At 39.5% G+C, this 19,087-nt stretch overlaps 1 protein-coding gene across 1 annotated transcript in view; it reads left to right on the top strand.

Moving 5' to 3' along the window:
• Nucleotides 1-19,087, top strand: part of LOC143004575 (multiple epidermal growth factor-like domains protein 11) — a 60,777-nt gene that overhangs the window by 1,121 nt on the left and 40,569 nt on the right. Inside the window, exons 3-4 of the mRNA XM_076155575.1 lie at nt 1,587-1,687; nt 13,297-13,389. Coding sequence (XP_076011690.1) covers nt 1,587-1,687; nt 13,297-13,389 — 194 coding nt within the window. The remainder of the gene's footprint in view (nt 1-1,586; nt 1,688-13,296; nt 13,390-19,087) is intronic.

The following is a 19,087-nucleotide window of genomic DNA, read 5'->3' as shown; positions in this document are numbered from 1 at the left end:
GCAAATAATTTGTCATGGTTGTGCGTCTGTGCCTGCAATGTAGTCACAGGCGAAATAATTAAATCCTCTTCCATGTGTACTGGCTGACCTGCCCAATAGGTGGCGGTAGCGTAATCATGACCTTGTTAATTCAAGAATCAAGACGATAGAATTAGTGATGCGCGTGAGAGGTGGCGGTGACAAGACGTACAGCGATGGATAAATATTTAAAAAGGAAAAATGAAGACTCTCAACTGGGCCCTGGGCAGAATTCTAACCCAAATAAAGAGAGTAATATGAGTGGTGGTCAAAAGAAAGCAAAAACGGTGAGCTCAAGCAAATTCACCGACTCCGTCATGCTTTTTTGGGGGGGGAAGTTTAACAGTGTCATGGTCACAAGCTAGCTTAAACGCAATCTCCAAACAAAACGTCCGTCACTTCAAAGCAAGAACAGTGACTATTTTGTTCTCCTGCGAAAAAACACGGAGGAACAGGCAACTTTTATGAGAAAAACTACAACGATACCTCTCAAAGCTAGTTACTTAGTAGCTGAACTCGTAGCCACATCAAAAAAGCCATACACTATGGCAGAGACATTAATACTACCTGCCTGCAAAGCCATTGTAACTGAGTGAGTATAAATCAATTAAGAGTCTATTGAGTAATTGTCATTTTGTAACACTTTTTGGTTGATGGTGTGACTCAGGATTTTTTATAATTAAAAAAATGTGCCTTAGCTTAAAATTGGTTGAAAAACACTGTGTTATGAAATGTCAAAAACAGTCGCACAACCTAACAGCAGATCCGTCTACCTGACGTGGTCATTTTGATGAGACACCGTCGGCGTATTGACTTTAATGACCACATTAAGCTTTATAGCCACCTGTTCAGCTCCTCCAGGTACAGGCTGAGTCATTTATCTTAAGAAGAAATGTTAGAAAACATGACTGAGTGAGAGAAACTCCCTTTAAGTTTAAACCTCCTTGTCTTTAAGAAGTGTTATGCTCTTAATCTAGGACCTGTGTCCTAAAAGCAGTTACTATATTTACGAGTTGAATTGTTTGGCAAATACAACGTGAATGTGTAAGTGAATCAGCCTAAGGATATGTCAGCACTGATCTTTAAAGGTTGTTTAAAATGGGTAAAGTAAAATAGCAAATAACATCCTCAATGCACCTTTGTGAAGTTTTATTATTATTATTAGTAGTAGTGAAGATGCACTCCCTGATTTTCAGTAGATTCTGAGATGTTCTCACAGCTCGCTATCGATTTTGTTAAAACTTAACTGTGATGATCAAAAACAAGCAGAGAAGATTTAGAGGAACTATTCACAAGAACAGTGATCCAGCTTGGATGTAAAAACAAATCATAACTTCTTTGTCAAATCGCTGGTGTATCACTTTAATGTGATCAACAGATGGTTCTCTATATTTCCATTTAATTACCTGGAAGAAGATCTGTCTAACATTAATAGTGTTCATTATACTACTGCTGCACTAATCCTGTGTGTGTGTGTGTGTGTGTGTGTGTGTGTGTGTGTGTGTGTGTGTGTGTGTGTGTGTGTGTGTGTGTGTGTGTGTGTGTGTGTGTGTGTGTGCTGCATACAGGATCAGCTACAAGACAGCATACAGGCGAGGTGTGAGGACCATGTACAGGCGACGTTCACAGTGCTGCCCAGGCTTCTTTGAAAGTGGAGACCTGTGTGTTCGTAAGTAGCATTGATTTCTGAATATGTTTGAATTTAGATGAACTTGAACAGTGCTGTGCTCCAGTTTGCTCCCGTCACCCGAAAAGACATGACATGGAGGAAAGGTGAAGTGAGAACTGTTAACCCCCCATAGGTGTAAATTATCCGTCCACTGCTGTGATAGACTCCAGCCCCCTGCGACTATGCACGGGGTAAACGTCTGTAATGAACAGCTGGATGGATGGAGGGATGGATGGATGTGCAGGGGATCCATTTGAATCCCCTCCACAATCCAATGCAACACAACATTCCTGCAAGGAGATGCATTCTGTGGTGGCAATGGAATATCTTGCTCTCGTCATCATTGTAAATGGGGTTAGAAAATGTATAATACACACCCTCCCAGCGTAAAACACTCCAATACAACCACCACTTATCACAGCCTTGAAAATGACCACAAAGGCGAATCAACGCCTCATTGACACAAAGGTAGGATTTAATGCTGGGCTGCTGTGCCAAATTAGACTGAATTTGACAAATGCAATTTGTGGTCACTCTGACCACAAATTGTGCTTGGCTTGTCATCATCCGCTCAATTTGCCTGCATTAATTTATATTATCCATGGTAATTTCCCAGCCTACAGTACCGCCATAGATGTAGTTTTGTCAGACGTTATCCAGACATCTTCACGTCGGCTCTTTTGAAGCGGTTTCCTTTGATATTAAAACAAATGGGCTGGTATGTTATAGAACTGGAAAGACCTGAGCGTTTAGTGTCTGAACGCAACTAGTGAATGCAGAGTTTTTTTTTTTTTCATAGACCCTGGTTCCTTCTTATAAATGTGAAATATGGCTTTTCTTTAAATGCTAGAAAAGCTCATAATATCCTCATTGGTTGTCTATTATGAGAGAGCTATAAACCCAGGATATAGCTAGAAATGGAATATCTACATCGCTAAGGAAAGTGTGCTCTGCATAACATCTGTGCAACAAACAAAACCATTTTCCTGTCATCTGTATTGTTATCCTCGGTGTTCTTTCACATTCTACACACAAACTATGGAGGCTTGTTAAAAATGGTGTGCATCTGCTCCTGTGATTCCACCTTGGTTGTTTGCCTTTCAGTTGTGTCAGGCAGTTATTTGAGTATCTGATGTTGGTGCTGTCAACATTACATCAATCCAGCTCTGAAATGAAACTACTAAAAAAGGGAAGGAAATGGCTCAAAATGCAATGAAAACACATTCAAAAGAAGACATCTCTATTTTAAAGAAAATCTCACATTTTTAAAGAAGTTGATGACATTAATTCAACCTCTGTTAATAATTCAGCATAATATGACCTCTAATGACCCATTGACCTCCGATCTATGGCATTGATAATACCCCAAAGTTTCTCTGCAGTCTTATGGATTTGAGCACTGCGTTTTTTCACTGTTCATGAAAAACAAGACTCTTAGGATCAAACCCAACAGCTGAGACAACAGAGGTTCACTCAAATGAAATATGACATATAATTCCATTTTATTTCATTTTAAACTTTTTTAGCCTTCAGCTCTTCTCCAGGCAAGCTTGTGGTTACACACACACACACTGCTGCTTTCACACAGTTATCACATCACATCATACAGTGTCTCAACGCTGTGAAACTCACCACGTCAACTTAACTTATATTATCAACAGGGCAAAATGTTAAAAGCCCCTTTAGCAGCCTCCAGAGGCCAGTATCTGTAGTCTTACCCTTAGTGGGGATGAATGTGTAAAGGTTGTCTAGGGTGCAACAGTATAGGAGAGGCCATGGGGACGTTCATATATTAAGGGAAGGTTCATCATCTTGGGAACATTTATGTACTCGGCGAATGTCAAGGCAAACTCCCTGTTAGATTATGAGCTCTATCTAGAGTGAATAATTAACATTTGTGGCTTGAGGGTGGTTCTAAAGAAAATTTCATGGCTGTCCAACAGTATAATGGTTCATCCTCTGGGGAGCACGAATGAATAAAAGTAGGATTTTAAATTGTAGGGCACTGAGATAACACTAAATATATTACATGTCTGGAAATAAAAGTTAAAATATTCAATCAAAGCTCTTTGAGCCCCCTAGAATGTGCATTATCCTATGGCACTCTTACATTCACTATTGAAACACTCTTACATTTACTAATGAAACCCTTTTGCATAAATAGATACTCTGTAGAGATAAAAGATGAACATATGATAATAAATGCATTGTGTTTATCAGAAACAGAATTTGACAAATCAGTGTCAATGGGATTGTCAATTATGAATACAGCCGGTACGCTACTCAAAAACATAGTAAATGTAAGGCCGTTTCAGTAGTAGCAGCCATTCAGTAGTGATCGCAAGAGTGTGTCAGTGCTTCAGTAGTATGAGTAAGAGGCTCTCAGTGGTGTGTGTCAGAGTGTCTCAGTTTTTCTGTCCTCATATTAGCCTTACAAAAACATTGTACAGAGAACATAATAAAAAAAAGTTAGTTTTATATACCATACCTGAGCCCACACCTGCAAAGTGAAAGAGTGCCAAGTTGAAAACATTCAGTTCCAGATAGAGCATAACAAATGATCAAATATCAACATTAAGACCACCAAGCATTCCCTCTCTGTTTTAAATAAAAAATAACCTGCTCTTCAGTGTTTTCCCCCCTGCTCGTCTCTCTCCTAGATCCAGCAAAAGAAATCCATTATCCACCCTAGATGGTAAATTCTATAGGACAGTGTTCACTTCCCCTCTTTATTTAAGAGAGGAAGTGAATGGGTTTGCCTTGAGGTGAGAGTGTGGTGACGAGTGTATTGTGTGTCTTTATTCAAAATCTGCTCGTAAAGATCTTTATTAGATTCTAAGGACAAATAGCCCTTAACATCCCACCCACGCTCACACACACGCACATGCACACACACTCATGCATGCACACAATCTTCCTGCCCCTCTTGACTGACCTGTTTTAGTGCAGTGTTGACCATGGTTCACAAATGTTAACATCATCAGACAGCTCTTTTGTTGTGCGCCATAATTGAAGTCTTCCTCCCTTACGTTAAGAGAAAGGGGATGGGCGGCTGCTTATTAGATCAGTGAGTTTACCTCTTTGTGTCTTTGCTTGATAGACTGATGGATTTTCTGTTTCCATAGCACTGTTATATAAAAATATATAATTATTCTCAAGAATGCATCATGTGCTCACTCTTCTGAAATTGAATTTTTTTAGTAAACACTGTGACACATCTTTTGTTGATACCCGCTGCCCTCCGGTCCTTTCGTTATCTCAGCCTGAGGCCATTTGGTCTCTGTGATTTTTCTCCCTCCGTTGTCCTCTTTATCACTGTTTTACTTGTTTTTGTCCTCGTTTTGTCCCTCCGCCGTCACCTCTGCCTGTCATCACGGCCATGCAGCAGATCAGATATCGTTTGCGATGAGGATATGATTTTTAATCACGTCCTCGGAAGACGGAAAAGAAAACCGCATTCTGTAATCCTGTAATTACTGTTGATGCTGTTTTTCTGTTCCCATTTGAAATACTCTCAAAATACTGCATAGGTTTAGTTGGCAGTGAGTGTATCCGTGTATGTAAGACTTATCCAGACCTCTACTTTTGTAATAGTACCAAAGTTGTAGCCAAATGTCCTGGGTTGAAGTACAGATGGTTTCTGAGAGATTCCTTCCAGACTGTTTAATTATTGATGTGTTAACCTTTAAGCTGTATTTTAATGTTTTAGCTGGTCCAGGTGGAGCGGAGCCTGAATACAGCATTATACTTTTGGACAATATAAACTACAGCTATGACTCATAATGTCATTGCCAAAGGGAAAGACTTGTCTCACTACTTTTTGGAGTTTTCTAATTACTTGGAATTCTACAAAACTAGATAATGTTTCAAAGGTTAAAGGGTTAAATGAGGATATTATGCTCCTTGTTATTCTGCCTTATTTTTGGGTTATAATCTAGTAGGGAGTATGTGTGTCATATTGTCAAAGCAGTTTGACGGCTGTAGAAATGAATCCAGCCTGACAAAACAAATAGGTCCTTATCTGCCCTGACAGCTTTATCTTCATCTCAACATGGAGCACAAGTGAGCTACCCATCTGCATCCATGTTTCATTGTCCGCGGGTACTGCCAGTCCAGGACAACAACAATGGTGGACATTTTAAGAGGGAGACGGAAAGAAAGAATAGCAGAATGCCTGTTTTCTCTCAGTGTGCACGATGAGCAAAGGAGGGTATTAAAGCATTGTAAAGGTTTCAGAGCAGGCATATACATGACAGTAAGAATGTATATAAGAAGAAGAATATGTCCCTCCTGAGGCTATCTAATCTACATTCAACAATCTTCTTGCAGTATAAAGTATAATTATACACAAGTACCAGGAACCCACAACTGTACTTTTAAATATTCTTATACATTTACGAATAGGCCTCTAGATTTATATGATATATAGTAGTAATGTTCTTTATGCCACTATTCACTGGACAAAATCTGCCCCATGTAAGTAAAAAGCTCAGCAGTGTTTTGTGTTCAAGATCACAAGAGGAGAAATATTAAAAATTCAGTTGCTGTTGGGAACAAGAAGGATTTCATTTTCAGTCCCAACTGCCAACAGGGATGTTGTGATCAGTGCTGTCGACAGTTTTACACAGAGTTTAGTCGCTGGGGAAAGTCAGGTATACACTTATAGTCCCGTCGCTGTTCATTCTTATACCTCTGCGCTCTGCCCTCCCGCTGCAGCAGATCAAGCGATTCAAGGGCAATGAAAACTGCTTCAGCATGCTGACACAATAGCTGGAATTAGGCAGTGATTATTTAATTTGATATCTATTAATCTTGCTGTACTCATTGCTGATGTAATCCTTCTTGTAGCTTTTCTGCTGCAATCCAGGGGATGAAAGGATTAGGCATCAGTTTAATGATTTATCAACTCTCCTTCAGTATTACGAGAGCTTGTGACTTTGGCTCCTTTATTAAAACGCAGGGCTTGTATTCAGAGGGAGTTTTATCTCTCTCTAAAAATACACTGGGTAGCACAAAGATCCTGTAAGTGAGCTCATGAAAGCGTTTTCTCACAGCCCTGCTCAGGTTCATTTTTAGTGAGGAATCCAGCGACACAGGAGTAGATTGTTTATATGGTGTGTTTCAAGAGATGACGTAGTAATGTAGTAATCAATGTTAACTATTTTTCAGAATGTAACTTTTTGCTCTATAGGTTGATTGCTGAACTAAAGAACTGATGTTTGCCGTGAGTATTTTCACTTTAAACTGCAATTTAAAAAAAAAAAAAAAAAAAAAAAGCTCTCCACCAGAACATGCTTTGATTAAATGCTTTGAAGATGAACTTTCAGGAAAATGTAGGTGTAAATTGGTAGCCCTATTAAGGTCCAAAGGGGGACTGACAGCAACTGATTTGCTATGTAACTCATGAAGTGTACTTAAAATGATTCATTCTGATGGATTTTTGCCTTTTAATCAGTTTGAGGTGAGAGGGGGACGCCTTTCTGCTTCAACTCATTGCTTTGTTTACACAGAAACAATATATGAACGCACATTTTCTAATGCAGAAATACAGTTTTTCATAATATCTGTGTCCAAGCAGATGTAATAGTGTCTGCATTACAGCGAGCACATAGAACTCCTTCTACCCTCTACAAGTATAAATCTTTACTTGCTGCGTGTTGCCAAGTACATGTGGCTTTGAGGAGTCCTGTCCTAATGCATGAAAGAGCTGTAAAATGTTAACACGTCGATGCCATAAATTCAGAAAGGACAACCCCTCTGTGGCGAAAGTACCATAAGACCCATAAAACAAAGTTTTACTGATGCCTGTCTTAGTGCTAAATCACGCTCACTTTCCTCCCTGCTCGCTTAGTTCATTGCAGCTTCCAAAACCCCTCAGTACCATGGCCGCAGAAAAAAAGACCTGGATGTCAGGTGTCTATTAAAAATTTACAACAGGAGGCTCCAACAAAGGTGGTTGGATTAAACCTTAGTTCCTTAGTGAGATATATTAAACTGCAGGTAATTCTGGTGTCAGCATGTCTCATTTACCAAATATATGGACAATGAGTTTAATGAGCATGATCTGACAGACGTTTACATTTGACCATTTTACATCGATATTCATCCAAAGTGACATTCAGTGACGTGTAATAGATACAAACTTTAAGAACATGAAGAGAACTTAGTATATAACAGAACATTTAGGATAACATTAGGAAAAATGGAAACATGGAAACATGACCAATCACTGACCAATCCCTTCTCGGTGGCTCTAATTTGCAACCAACTTAAACAGGAGGATTTCTGCACCTTTTTAAGGGAGTTGTAGAAGGTTATAGATATAAAAGTATACTAATGCCATGTTTTTTTTTTATTGACACAATACTTTTTCCTTTAGAACAGAATAAACTTGTGATTCAACTCATGGAATCTCATGGTAATGACTTCTACAACAATTGTGAGCCTTTTTGTGTTGCTGTGATGTGTTTATGGAGAGTTATAAGCATAAAACAAGCGTACTTGTGTGGTTCCCCCAGGGATAAGACGACCACTTTTCAGCCTTGTAGCACATTTAGCAACATTAGTGCTGCTGGCCGGCTGTAGGGGAAATCTTGAGGCTGGTTCTGATACTATCGGACTCGTGAGTCGTCAGTTGTAACATGCTTCACTCAAGAGGACAGTTTGTGTTGTGAGAGGTGTGTGCACATGCACTTGGCAGAAAATCATTCATTTTGAAATGTAATTCTGCTAGTAACCCCTATTTTTACTGGCTGTCTAGGTAATCTGATCTTTTCTGTAACTGTAATGAACAGGAATGTGGAGATATGTATATGAATGTTGCATGTTTGTAGCCTTATTGATACTGTACGGAAATTGTATTGATGTGGTGGCAGTGAATGATCTTCAACAAGGCTTATTGTCAGCAGCTTTGCCCACCTACTTCCCATTGCTCATGAATATTCAAATCAAATCCCTTGAGACGCTAAGTCCTGCGACAATCCTGTTTCAAATGAAAACTCAAAGGAACCCGCAGAGGACAATGATGCTTTACAAGCCATTTAGGGAACCTGAAAGAGAAAGTTGTGTAAAATATGTAAGGCATTATTTGTGTACATTGAGCAGAATTTGACAGAACTTTCCATCTGTTTCATTCAAGTGATATTCTTCTGTCTTGTGCAGGTATTTTCTACCTTTGCGATTCGAGCTGCCTGTTTCTGTAAGAGAGGAATCAGTTGTACAAATAGTGAAGCAGCGCAGCAGCACATCATATCTCTGTGATGGAGGAGCTGAAGTCTCCACGCTGTCAGCCCATCTTTCCTCCCAGATCAGCTCCTACTGGTGTATGATGCAGTATTCATAGTCTGATTCAAAGGTGATCCTCCTGTAAAGATTTGGAGGATATGCTCAAGTTCTTCCATTCTGTTCTAACAAGTGACACAGATGATGAGAGTTCCAGGTGTCTGCTTTTTGCAACCACAGATCAGCTCATCTGATGAAGGCCCATAGCAGAAACACCTAGAACGATGCACTCATAGTAAATCAAAACTATTTCCTCAGACATGCATAGTACCTGTCTGCTTGATAGATGTTTTTGCCCGTCAGTTTCTTTGATGCTTGAGACAGTGAAGCTTTAACACGAGTCGGTGGCAAAATATCAGTTTCCATTCGATATAGCAGAGATATTAATCAGAAATCTTGAGTTGAGTAAAGTTTGATGCAGACACAGCTGTTCAGTTTTTTTTCTTCTCTTTACCTTTCCTTACCCTTTCAATATGAATTCAGACTATGGTAATAAAGAAACACTGCAGATTTTGACTAAAGATTGAACTTGTCCAAAGGCATCTACTTTATAAATGCATGAATATTGAATGTGTGAACAAAGTGCTTCATATAGAGCGCTGCACTGCCCAGCCCAGGTGGTGATGTCATGTGAGTTATTGTTATACCACACAGACGACATGCATTATGCATTAGTCATTAGAATATAATGTGTGACAAATATTATGCGGTTTCACATAAAGAGACGCTTAAATGAACCGATCCAATGATTTAATGACTGGGAGTGAAAAAGTAAGGTTTATAGTATTTGATGTAATTTTTGCTGTGATATTGGATTTAAGGCTTTGACATTTTAGTGTGAAATCAGATTTGGTGTTTTATTCGAGCTGTTTGATATGATATACAGGCATGCGTGTGCGTGTGTGTGCCTGTAATCTGTTCTCTACCCCTCTCCTCCCTCCACGCTATTCAATTTTCTCCCCTTTATTTATTTTCTTTCTATACTTTATTCCCCTTCCTCCTCATCCTCGCTCTCTCTCTTTCTCTCTGTCCATCTCTGGCCTCTGAGCTAATCGCTGAACGAGGTAATGACCACGTCAGACACAACAGCCCTGTAAAACACAGCGTCATTAATTATTGCCCTGATAGAGTCATTTATTTTGAGCCCTCAGTTAGTCAGTGACGGCTCTCAAATGTAAAGTTGTGTCAACATGAAATATTACAGCCGGTGGAAAAGCTTAAGGTGAAAATGAAGATGTCAGTGCTGCCTTATCTGTTTGCTGTGCGACTCAGATAATGTGCCTTACACACTCTGTATCAGCTCATAACATCTTACCCTATCTCAGAAAAGTTGTTTTTAAAGGTCGGCGCATACATACATATATACCAATAGCAAGTCACTATTTTTGCTGTTGATAGATTAATCTGTGCCTCATTGATATATTAATTTGTCAAACCACAAACAGACGAAACTGCACAGAATAAATGAGGTGATCCAAATCCAATTTGCCTTTGCACCTCACCACACATCAATTCTATTGAGCATGTTGAAATTTTGTTTGTGCTCTCTCCACATGTCTTTATTTCCTCCCACTGCGCAAAAGAAAGAATGATTATTGATTCGAACTAGCCTCTCTCTGTTTCTTGTCTCAACTCAAATTTAATGTATTTTCATGAATTTTGCGCGCATTATTCAACATGCCAAAACAACAATATGGAAGCTGTAGGCTGAGGTTTGAGAAATACACTGCAATGACATCACAAGGGTCACATCTCTTATTTGATTGTTCCTCACTCCTTGTGTGACACAGCAAACCCCATCTGGTCGGCCATCTTTTGTAGGCTTATCTCAGCATCAAGCAGACTAATTGACTGGATGTGTGTTCAGTCCTCCTCTGAATGATCTGCACAACCTGCAGCATTGATCTGTTTCAACAAAACCAGAGACAGGTTTAATAAATCATCCTGAGTGGAAAGTTCAATAATGAATCATCAAACTTTAACTGTCTGAGCCGTGCATATGTAGAAGCTGGAGTAAAACGGCATTATTTCGTTTTTCTCATGTTTTCTTTTTACTTCTCTTCTACCTCTTCCTCTTTTTGACCTCATTACCCTTCCACCACTCACTCACTCACTCACTCGTCTTCTTCCTCCCGGTTGTTGACTCTGTTCATTTCCTTGTTGTTCTTCCATTGTACCACTGTTGTGCCCTGTCTATGTTTGCTTGCCAATTGAAGGTTGATAAGATGCACCACTGTGCTTTTTTAGGGACCTAGTTGATCATTGGTTGATCTAACACTTCAAACAATTCCCTTCATTAGTGAAAGTCAAGCTTCACCTGAGAGCAACTCATCAATTCAGGACACATTTACAAAAAAGTCTATGAGAAATCATCATGGACTGGATGATGTGGAGGTGGAACAAGTAGTTTTGAGAAATTCAATTCAATCTTTTTGTTTTTTCTTTGTAAACGTGGAGTATGCAGAGAGCCTACTTGGCTAATTGGCAGGAAGCCAAGGCTTGTTCAACTCTGTTTTATTACAGGGCTGCAAATATTACTAAACTGGCTTATTGAATTTCAACATATGAAGTCAGCAGAGGCCCTGCATGGGTTAGTGTGGAGGTGGTGCCACACGAATCCATTTCTACAATGACCATCATTAGTTGTCCTCTACCTATAAATCTGATCCTCCAAACTCTAAATCCTGTTGTTTAAAACTCTGTCTAAACTTTTACTTTAATAGCTCTATCAAAATGTGCTATTGTAAACTCTTGACCAGGCCTGTCACTAATCAGTATTCATGTGTTTGCCGCTTCTCACGCAGACGCAACTTTCAAAATTGGAAAAAATAATGGTTTGCCTTTTTTAAGGGGATCTCTTTGCTCAGGGTACATTTGCCTCATTTGAAAAATAACAAATTCACCATAATATCCCAAGAATTCTTCTTCAGATACTGGCCGATTTTAGCTTTGCCAAGAAACATCTAATTTCTTCTCCTGTTACCTGAAGATATCCCTGATGTCGCTCTAGAAATGGATACTTAAGCTAAGGGGAGCATCGCAAAGATTTCCAATGAGATACAAGGTATCCAGCTGCCATCATGGGACACTAGCAGATTGGCATGGGAGAAAGACTTCGGGGTTGGGCAGCAAAGCAAAGTTAAAAAAAAAAATACACACCTCCTCATTGTGCATACGGCCTGAGGTCTAACTCAATTTAAAGTAATTAGATTAGATTACATTACATTAGGTTCAACTTTATTGTCATTGAGCAGAGTACAGGTACAAGCCAATGAATGCAGTTGTAGTATACACCAGCTGAAATATACCTGAGCATATGTGCTGAGTGCACACGATGCCACTACGGTCCAGCTACAACAGGCCATATGTTCTGGTCATGGCCACCCTTAAAAAGCTTTCGGGAACACCGTGTTGAACTATTGTCTACATCATCATCATCTCGTGTGTGATGATGCACTAGAGCCCGTCCCCACAGTGGCTATTTCCGTTGTGCTCCCCCTAGAGAGACAACATACCACCTCTCAGGCTTGTGCTTTTGGATCTCTCCTAACTCATAGACTAATCCTACTACAGTGGAAGTCATCAGGACCTCCTTCCTTGAAACAGCGGGTCGAGGATGCGCAGGAGGGGATCTGAAAGGATATGAAGAATTACGCTATAGTAGAGGCAGATCCTGGAAAACATTCATCACATACTGGTCCCTTTTACAGAGTTAGTGCAGAGCCTGTTTCTTAAATCAGATGGTCAGGTTTGGCACTATATGGCCACTCCCCCTAGTCTAACTGATGATTTCCCATGAGAAAATGATCGAAGCCAGAGATTGAAGGCCTATTCCCTATTGGCTTCTATACAGCCAAACAGTGATTGGCAGTATTAGTTTTGATAGGACTGATTTGATAGGAGCAATCTGCGTGGGGGTTAATGAATGCATAGCAACCCTCATTTGTAATTATTTTCATGAGTAAACATATTGAGGTGTGTGGGTGTATCTGTGTGGGTGTGGGTGTGTGTGTGTGTGTGTCAAAAGAGTATTAATGCTCACCTTACCTACCAAGCTGACACACATACTGTATGATGAATAGCTCTGCATTCAAATCAATGATAAATGGTTTTGTTGTTTGAGTTTATTGTGTAGTAGATTATCTCTTCAGCACTCATACTGAACAGCAGTTTGCCTAGTAGTAACCTGGATGTACTGGATCATTGTAATATATCAAATTCCACAGTACAGCCATTGAGACTCTACAATCTCTTTATCGTCCAGATGTATTTCGAAGCTGGACATACGTAGTTGGACATTAATAGAGCCCTGTGTCCTCTCTCCTCAGCTTTGTGTACTGAAGAGTGCACCCATGGACGGTGTGTGTCTCCTGATACCTGCCAGTGTGAGCCAGGCTGGGGAGGACTGGACTGCTCCAGCGGTGAGTACACTTAAGCTCGCCTCAGCCACCTAAACACCAGCAGCCACAGCCTCAGCAGAACACACCATGAAAGGAAATATTGTGGAAGGTCATACATAATCATCTGTATTTAACTACAGCATATAAGGCCGCCACACACCGAATAATCATTCTATTGGAACATATCTCTATCTTTCATGGTCATGTTTCAATGAGTCGCCCAGGTTCTAGACGAGGTCATTATATTTTGTTTTTATTACAGTATTCTCCAAATTTTGTTTCATTTTCTGTTCAGTTTTGACTACTTCCATATCAGTTTTTTTTTTTTGACTGACCTATTTTAGTTTACGTTATTATGAATAGAGGCAAAGCTTTGATAAACACTGGAAACCCTAAAGCAGAAATAACAATTAATTCAAAAACATAAAACCAGCTTTTTCTTATCACCCATTTCCCACCTATTTACTGAAAAAAAGGAATACTTCTGTTCTTCCTATTTTACAGATAAAAACCCCACAACATTACATTCACATCTGTTAGTTGTGGCGAGTTCTGTTTTAGTCTCAGTGTAGTTTTTGTATGTAAGCGTGTCTGATTAAAGAGACTGAGGCCAAACTAGGTGGAAAGCAAAAGCAAGAACATTTAATTTTTGCTATTTAGTTCATGTTTATTAAAGGAATCATTCTTAATGTCTTGGTAGATAAAAAAAAATTTCTCTTTCAGTGAAACTTATGATTATTTTGATTGTACTGAAAATAACTCAATGATCTATTCAGGTTAGTGTGTTGCTATGGCACCAATCATTTTAAAACAATAAATCGTTGAAGCACTAAAAGGAACTGGCATGCAGAGCCATTTTGGCTCACACACACTCGCTTCCTCCTGACTTACAACTCCACCTTGATGTATGCACATCAAAACAACAGCTGAGGAAATGATCAGTGATTGGAGAGGTTGGTGCAGCACAGCATTTACAGATTGGCACTGAGGGCAATACTTTGATCAACCTGAAGAGCTGATGAGGACAAACAATACATTTTCACAGAGGTGAATCCAGTGTAGTTAAAGGGCGACACATAGCAGCCGGGTAGAAGTCATCCAAAGTTCAGTCATAGTCACCAATCGACAAATCGATCAGACCTCTACAGATGTTCATCTTATTTGTGGAGATTGCAGGGTAAAAATATTACTGGCATTCATTTATTGCATCTTCATATCATTTTTATTTCCACCTTATGGCTCCACTCCTCAGCTCCTCTCACTTTTACTGCTCTGGCGCTCTGGCAGAGTCCAGTTCAGCGTGAGCCAAATGTGTGTTTATGTGCGTGCTGGTCATTTGAGGGGATTTGGGGGTTATTGACACTTAATGAGCCACATAGCCCCCTTTTGTTATTGGTGTGCTCCAGCTTCTCCAATGTTTACGTGTTTTATTGCTGCTGAGGGGTTAGGGGACTGAGGCCAAGCCAAGACAGGGGTTAGGTAAATCTCCCATCACTTGAGGATGAGGTATTGACTGGCCAGTAATGTTCCTGTTTAAGAAAAGAAGAGGAGGTAAACACAAATTTGATCTAGTGCATTGAGTTCACGATGGAATGTTGTTTCTTCATAAATCTCTCCACTTCTGTCTCTCCATCCCACTATTCATCATTTACTCTTTTCTCCCTCCTTCTCGTAATAAAACAAAAGCCTGTATGCATCTGCCTCTCACCTCGCACTGGAGATTGTACAGCAGTAAGACAACTGAATCAGAAGACTGGAAAATAACAGAAAGAAACACCTTTTGCCTGAGTGTCTTGTTAGATGAATAAAGCACATTGTGACAATCTCTCCCCTCAGATTGCCAAATAGAATTTTTCATCCTGTTGAAGTGAGTTATTTGCTATGAATATGCTATGGTGAGAGGGAAGTGTTGCTCCTTTCAGGGTAGTAACTTTGCTCTTAGATTGTATTTTAATATACCTGATTCCTGTTGTCAGTAAGAGATTTACTGCTGTCGTATTGTTTTGTCCTCATAGTTGTATTAATTGCATTTGTTGCATTAGTTGTTCATGACGTTTGGCAAATAATTCCAGTTTGGTTGCAGTGGTGTGTATTGAATGAATTTAAAGGCTGAATTCTTCACAGGCAAATAAGTCATATTTTGCTCGATCCTGATTGGTGGGCAACAGCAGCTAATCTAGTTGAATAGACTAGATGAGTGATATGATGGGAGAGTTTAGTAATTAATCACTGAGGGGAGCAAATCCTCACATAATTGAGGAAGATGAGGATGTAAACCTACTAGTTGAAAGAGATTTTTAGAAATGCTGTCATCTTAATGGAATCATTATTCTGCGTTCTTGTTTTCGCTTCTTGTTGCAAGATAATTTTTGCTGTGGCACTGTTGTGTGCACTGAGTGAAAACACGTAATTTTAGGTATTGTCTCGTTAAGGCTGTAAGATTGTGGAGAACATTTGATCAACTCCCTCCTTCCCACTGTACTTGAGCCGCCTCCACAACATATGACATCATCATCTGCTCTCCGCGGCGCTAATGATGTCACACCTAAAATGTGTCTCAGCACAGTGAAGTTAATACATTTCTGCACTGCAACAGCAATGTATTTATCTAAATAATCCCCCTTCTATTTTTACATCAGGAAGCCTGTACAATACTGTATATGATTCAGTTTTATGACAATTGTGAAGGTTTCTTTCTTTCACTGTCTTCTTTATTTCCCTCAGGACTCAGGAGTACTTGCACAGAACACAAACTTTTAGTAATAAGTGACTGAATTATGAGTATTTCCAGTCTGTTTTCAGCTGTGTTATGATAAAAAAGCAAAGCCCCAAGGATTGTCCCTTGCCTTGTCTGGCAAACTGGATTACCTGCTTAAGCAGTGTGTGAGCCTCAGCTCGTCTTCTTTCTGCACACTCTGGTCTACCTCAGGAACTTTCTTTAGTCCTCCAAGCGCTATGCGTGGACAAACAATGATAAGGAAAAAACAGTGCACGAAGTTGGGAGTGCCATCAGAGTCAGAGGAAGATGATAAGCAGTGAAGATAAATGAAAATTATGACAGCAATTCTCATATCAAGAAAGCTTTTATGATGGCATAGTCGGAGTAAAAGACAAAGAAGATGAAGGAAATGTAAATAGAAAAAAGGCAATGTTAGAAGATAATCTCATCTGGTGTAATCAAGAAGATGAGAAGTATGTTTCTTAATTGGTGATCTTTAAATTGATCTGTTTCTTACAAGAAACAGACAAGCTGTAACAACCTGCAGATTGATATAATGAATCTAATGACGTCATTGTTAAGGAGTCCACTCTTCACTGCGTAACAGTCTGTTTGAACAACTTAAGCAAATTACAGAAACATTTCCAGTGTTGTTTTTGGAGAGCTTAGAGGCTGAGAGGCTGAGAGACAAGTCCAGAGTCTTGTGAAAGTATGAGCCTGTGTCCCATTTGTCTCATTTCATAGACGACAATGGTTTTCTCAGTCTCACTATAAAAAAAACGATACCATGGGTAAATTATTTGATTGTTTAATCTTCAGGAGCTGTTATTCCAGGAAGGAGATAATAAATCCTTTAGATTTATTATTTAGAATTCACACATTTTGAACTGCATTACCTATCCATCCATCCCAAAGTTTACCCGGGCTGAGGGATGCGGTGCAGGTTTCCATTAGTTGTCATGGAAGCAGACAATGCCATTATACGGTGCATCAATTACGGATGAGGCATTTGCATCTTTTTGAAACGACACAGATTAACGGATGAACTTTGATGGTGGAAATCTCTGTCTCTGCATTAAAGCTTAAATGAACTTAACAGATATGTTCCAGTTTGATGCAATTGTTGACAAACCAGTCAACAAGTGTAAATCAAGTGTAAATGTCAGTTAAACTTATTAAACTCGCAGCTAAAACGTTTGCAATAGTGATGAACTACTGGGTAGCAGTAGTTCAGGAACCATGTCTATCTATTATTTTATCATCGTTGCTGTTATCCTCCTGCATAAATCTTCTTATATTGAGTCAATTTTGCCACTGAGCAGCAAACACAATATATCTTCTTTTCATTGCATTACATTTAATTCTAATGCATTTAGTCACAAAACTGTAACTGCTATTTCCATGTGAGCAAGGCATTAAAGGACCACTAGGTTAAAGTTTCCTAATTGGTATTGGTTTACCAATGCAGGTACTCCTTTTTATATTTTGGGTCCCTTCAGAGTTTTGTTACAATTTCAATTACCTATGACAATATTTCCTGGTTGAATTAGTCCAACAACGTGTATCGCTGAGACAACATGGTGGCTGTCAGTGGCCTGTGTGGGAGCCCACTCAAGACTGTGCCTTGACATGTCATTTATCATAGCTGGACTCATGCAGATGGAACACACACGCGCACAAATACACAAGCACACCTTGCCTAGACTGATGTGTTTGCCTCTCTTTGCTCTTTCCCAGCAGCCAAAGTCCGCATAAGGGCTGAGTTTCACACGTTTTTTCTTGCTGCCATCCGGGTTGAGGAAAGCCTGTCAATGTGTGAAGCAACATAATGCAGCTTGTGCTGTCTCTGCTGTTCTTCCCTCTTTTCCTTCTGTGTGTCTCATGTGCCTCATGCTTATCTCCTGCTGCCACACTCTAGCTGCACTGTATAAAGCCCATACAGAGCCATCACAGGGTCTGTTTGTTCACTGCAGGGCCTTTATATTGCATATTTATATGAGTCCAACAACTGAAGTCATTTATTGATCAGCTGATCATAAATACCCATTTTAAGAATTAAAATTTGAAAACACATAAGCGATTTGAATATGTGGCACTGTACTTATTATTATTCTTTAATATCCTGCACATAGATTGCTTCACCGGAATGTTGACAAATAATTACTGCAGTCCCTAATCACACCTTTATTACAAAATGCAAAAAACTAGAGCAATCACATCAATATAAAAATAAAGAACAAACACAAGGCACCAACAGATTTGATCTTCCTGACATTTTACGGCCTAAGTAATACATTGATTAATTAAAAAACACTTATCAATATTTAAAATATAACCTTAATGCATGAAGAAATAATTCATTCTTCTTGTGTTCTTGAGTTTGGAAGAAAATGTAAATAAAATTCCAAATTTGGCAACATTTCATAGTCAAAGCCACAGCATTCACACAAATAGTCTTCACACCGGCTTTCCCATAGCTGATTTTTGTTTTCAATGCAAAATATTGTTCTCAATCCGACTCTATCCATATTGATGTAAAGAATCTTGTTGTGGTGCATCACACACAGTAGATGTGTCCCCACACTGTTTCACCGCGTTAGTGCTCTGCTAGGGAAAATGAAGAGTTACACGGTCTACTGTGGAAACATCAGTGAAACTCAAATAGACTTTTTAGATATAAGGGAATCATGGTTGTTAAGACATTAATGAACACATGCACTATCCGGTTACTTGGACTTGTATCTATCAATGGCAGCTTGAACCGCCTTTCATTCACTGATATGTGATATAAACTGTAACTCTGTGTCTGACTGTGATCCAGGTACTAAACAGATTTCCATGTTCCTTGTTTTTACATTGCAGTCATTTAGCAGACGCTTTTATCCAAAGCGACTTACATTACATTACCACCCATTACAGAGGGGGGATTTGAGGGTTCGGTGCCTTGCTCAGGCAGGGACACCTCGGCAGGGACTCGAACTGGCGACCCTCCGGTTCCCA

The sequence above is a fragment of the Genypterus blacodes genome, unplaced genomic scaffold, assembly GCF_046128005.1.
Source record: "Genypterus blacodes isolate CSIRO-AG114 ecotype Tasmania unplaced genomic scaffold, CSIRO-AGI_Gbla_v1 ptg000067l_1, whole genome shotgun sequence".
Classification (NCBI taxonomy): domain Eukaryota; kingdom Metazoa; phylum Chordata; class Actinopteri; order Ophidiiformes; family Ophidiidae; genus Genypterus; species Genypterus blacodes.
This window is presented reverse-complemented; position numbering and strand designations above follow the sequence as displayed.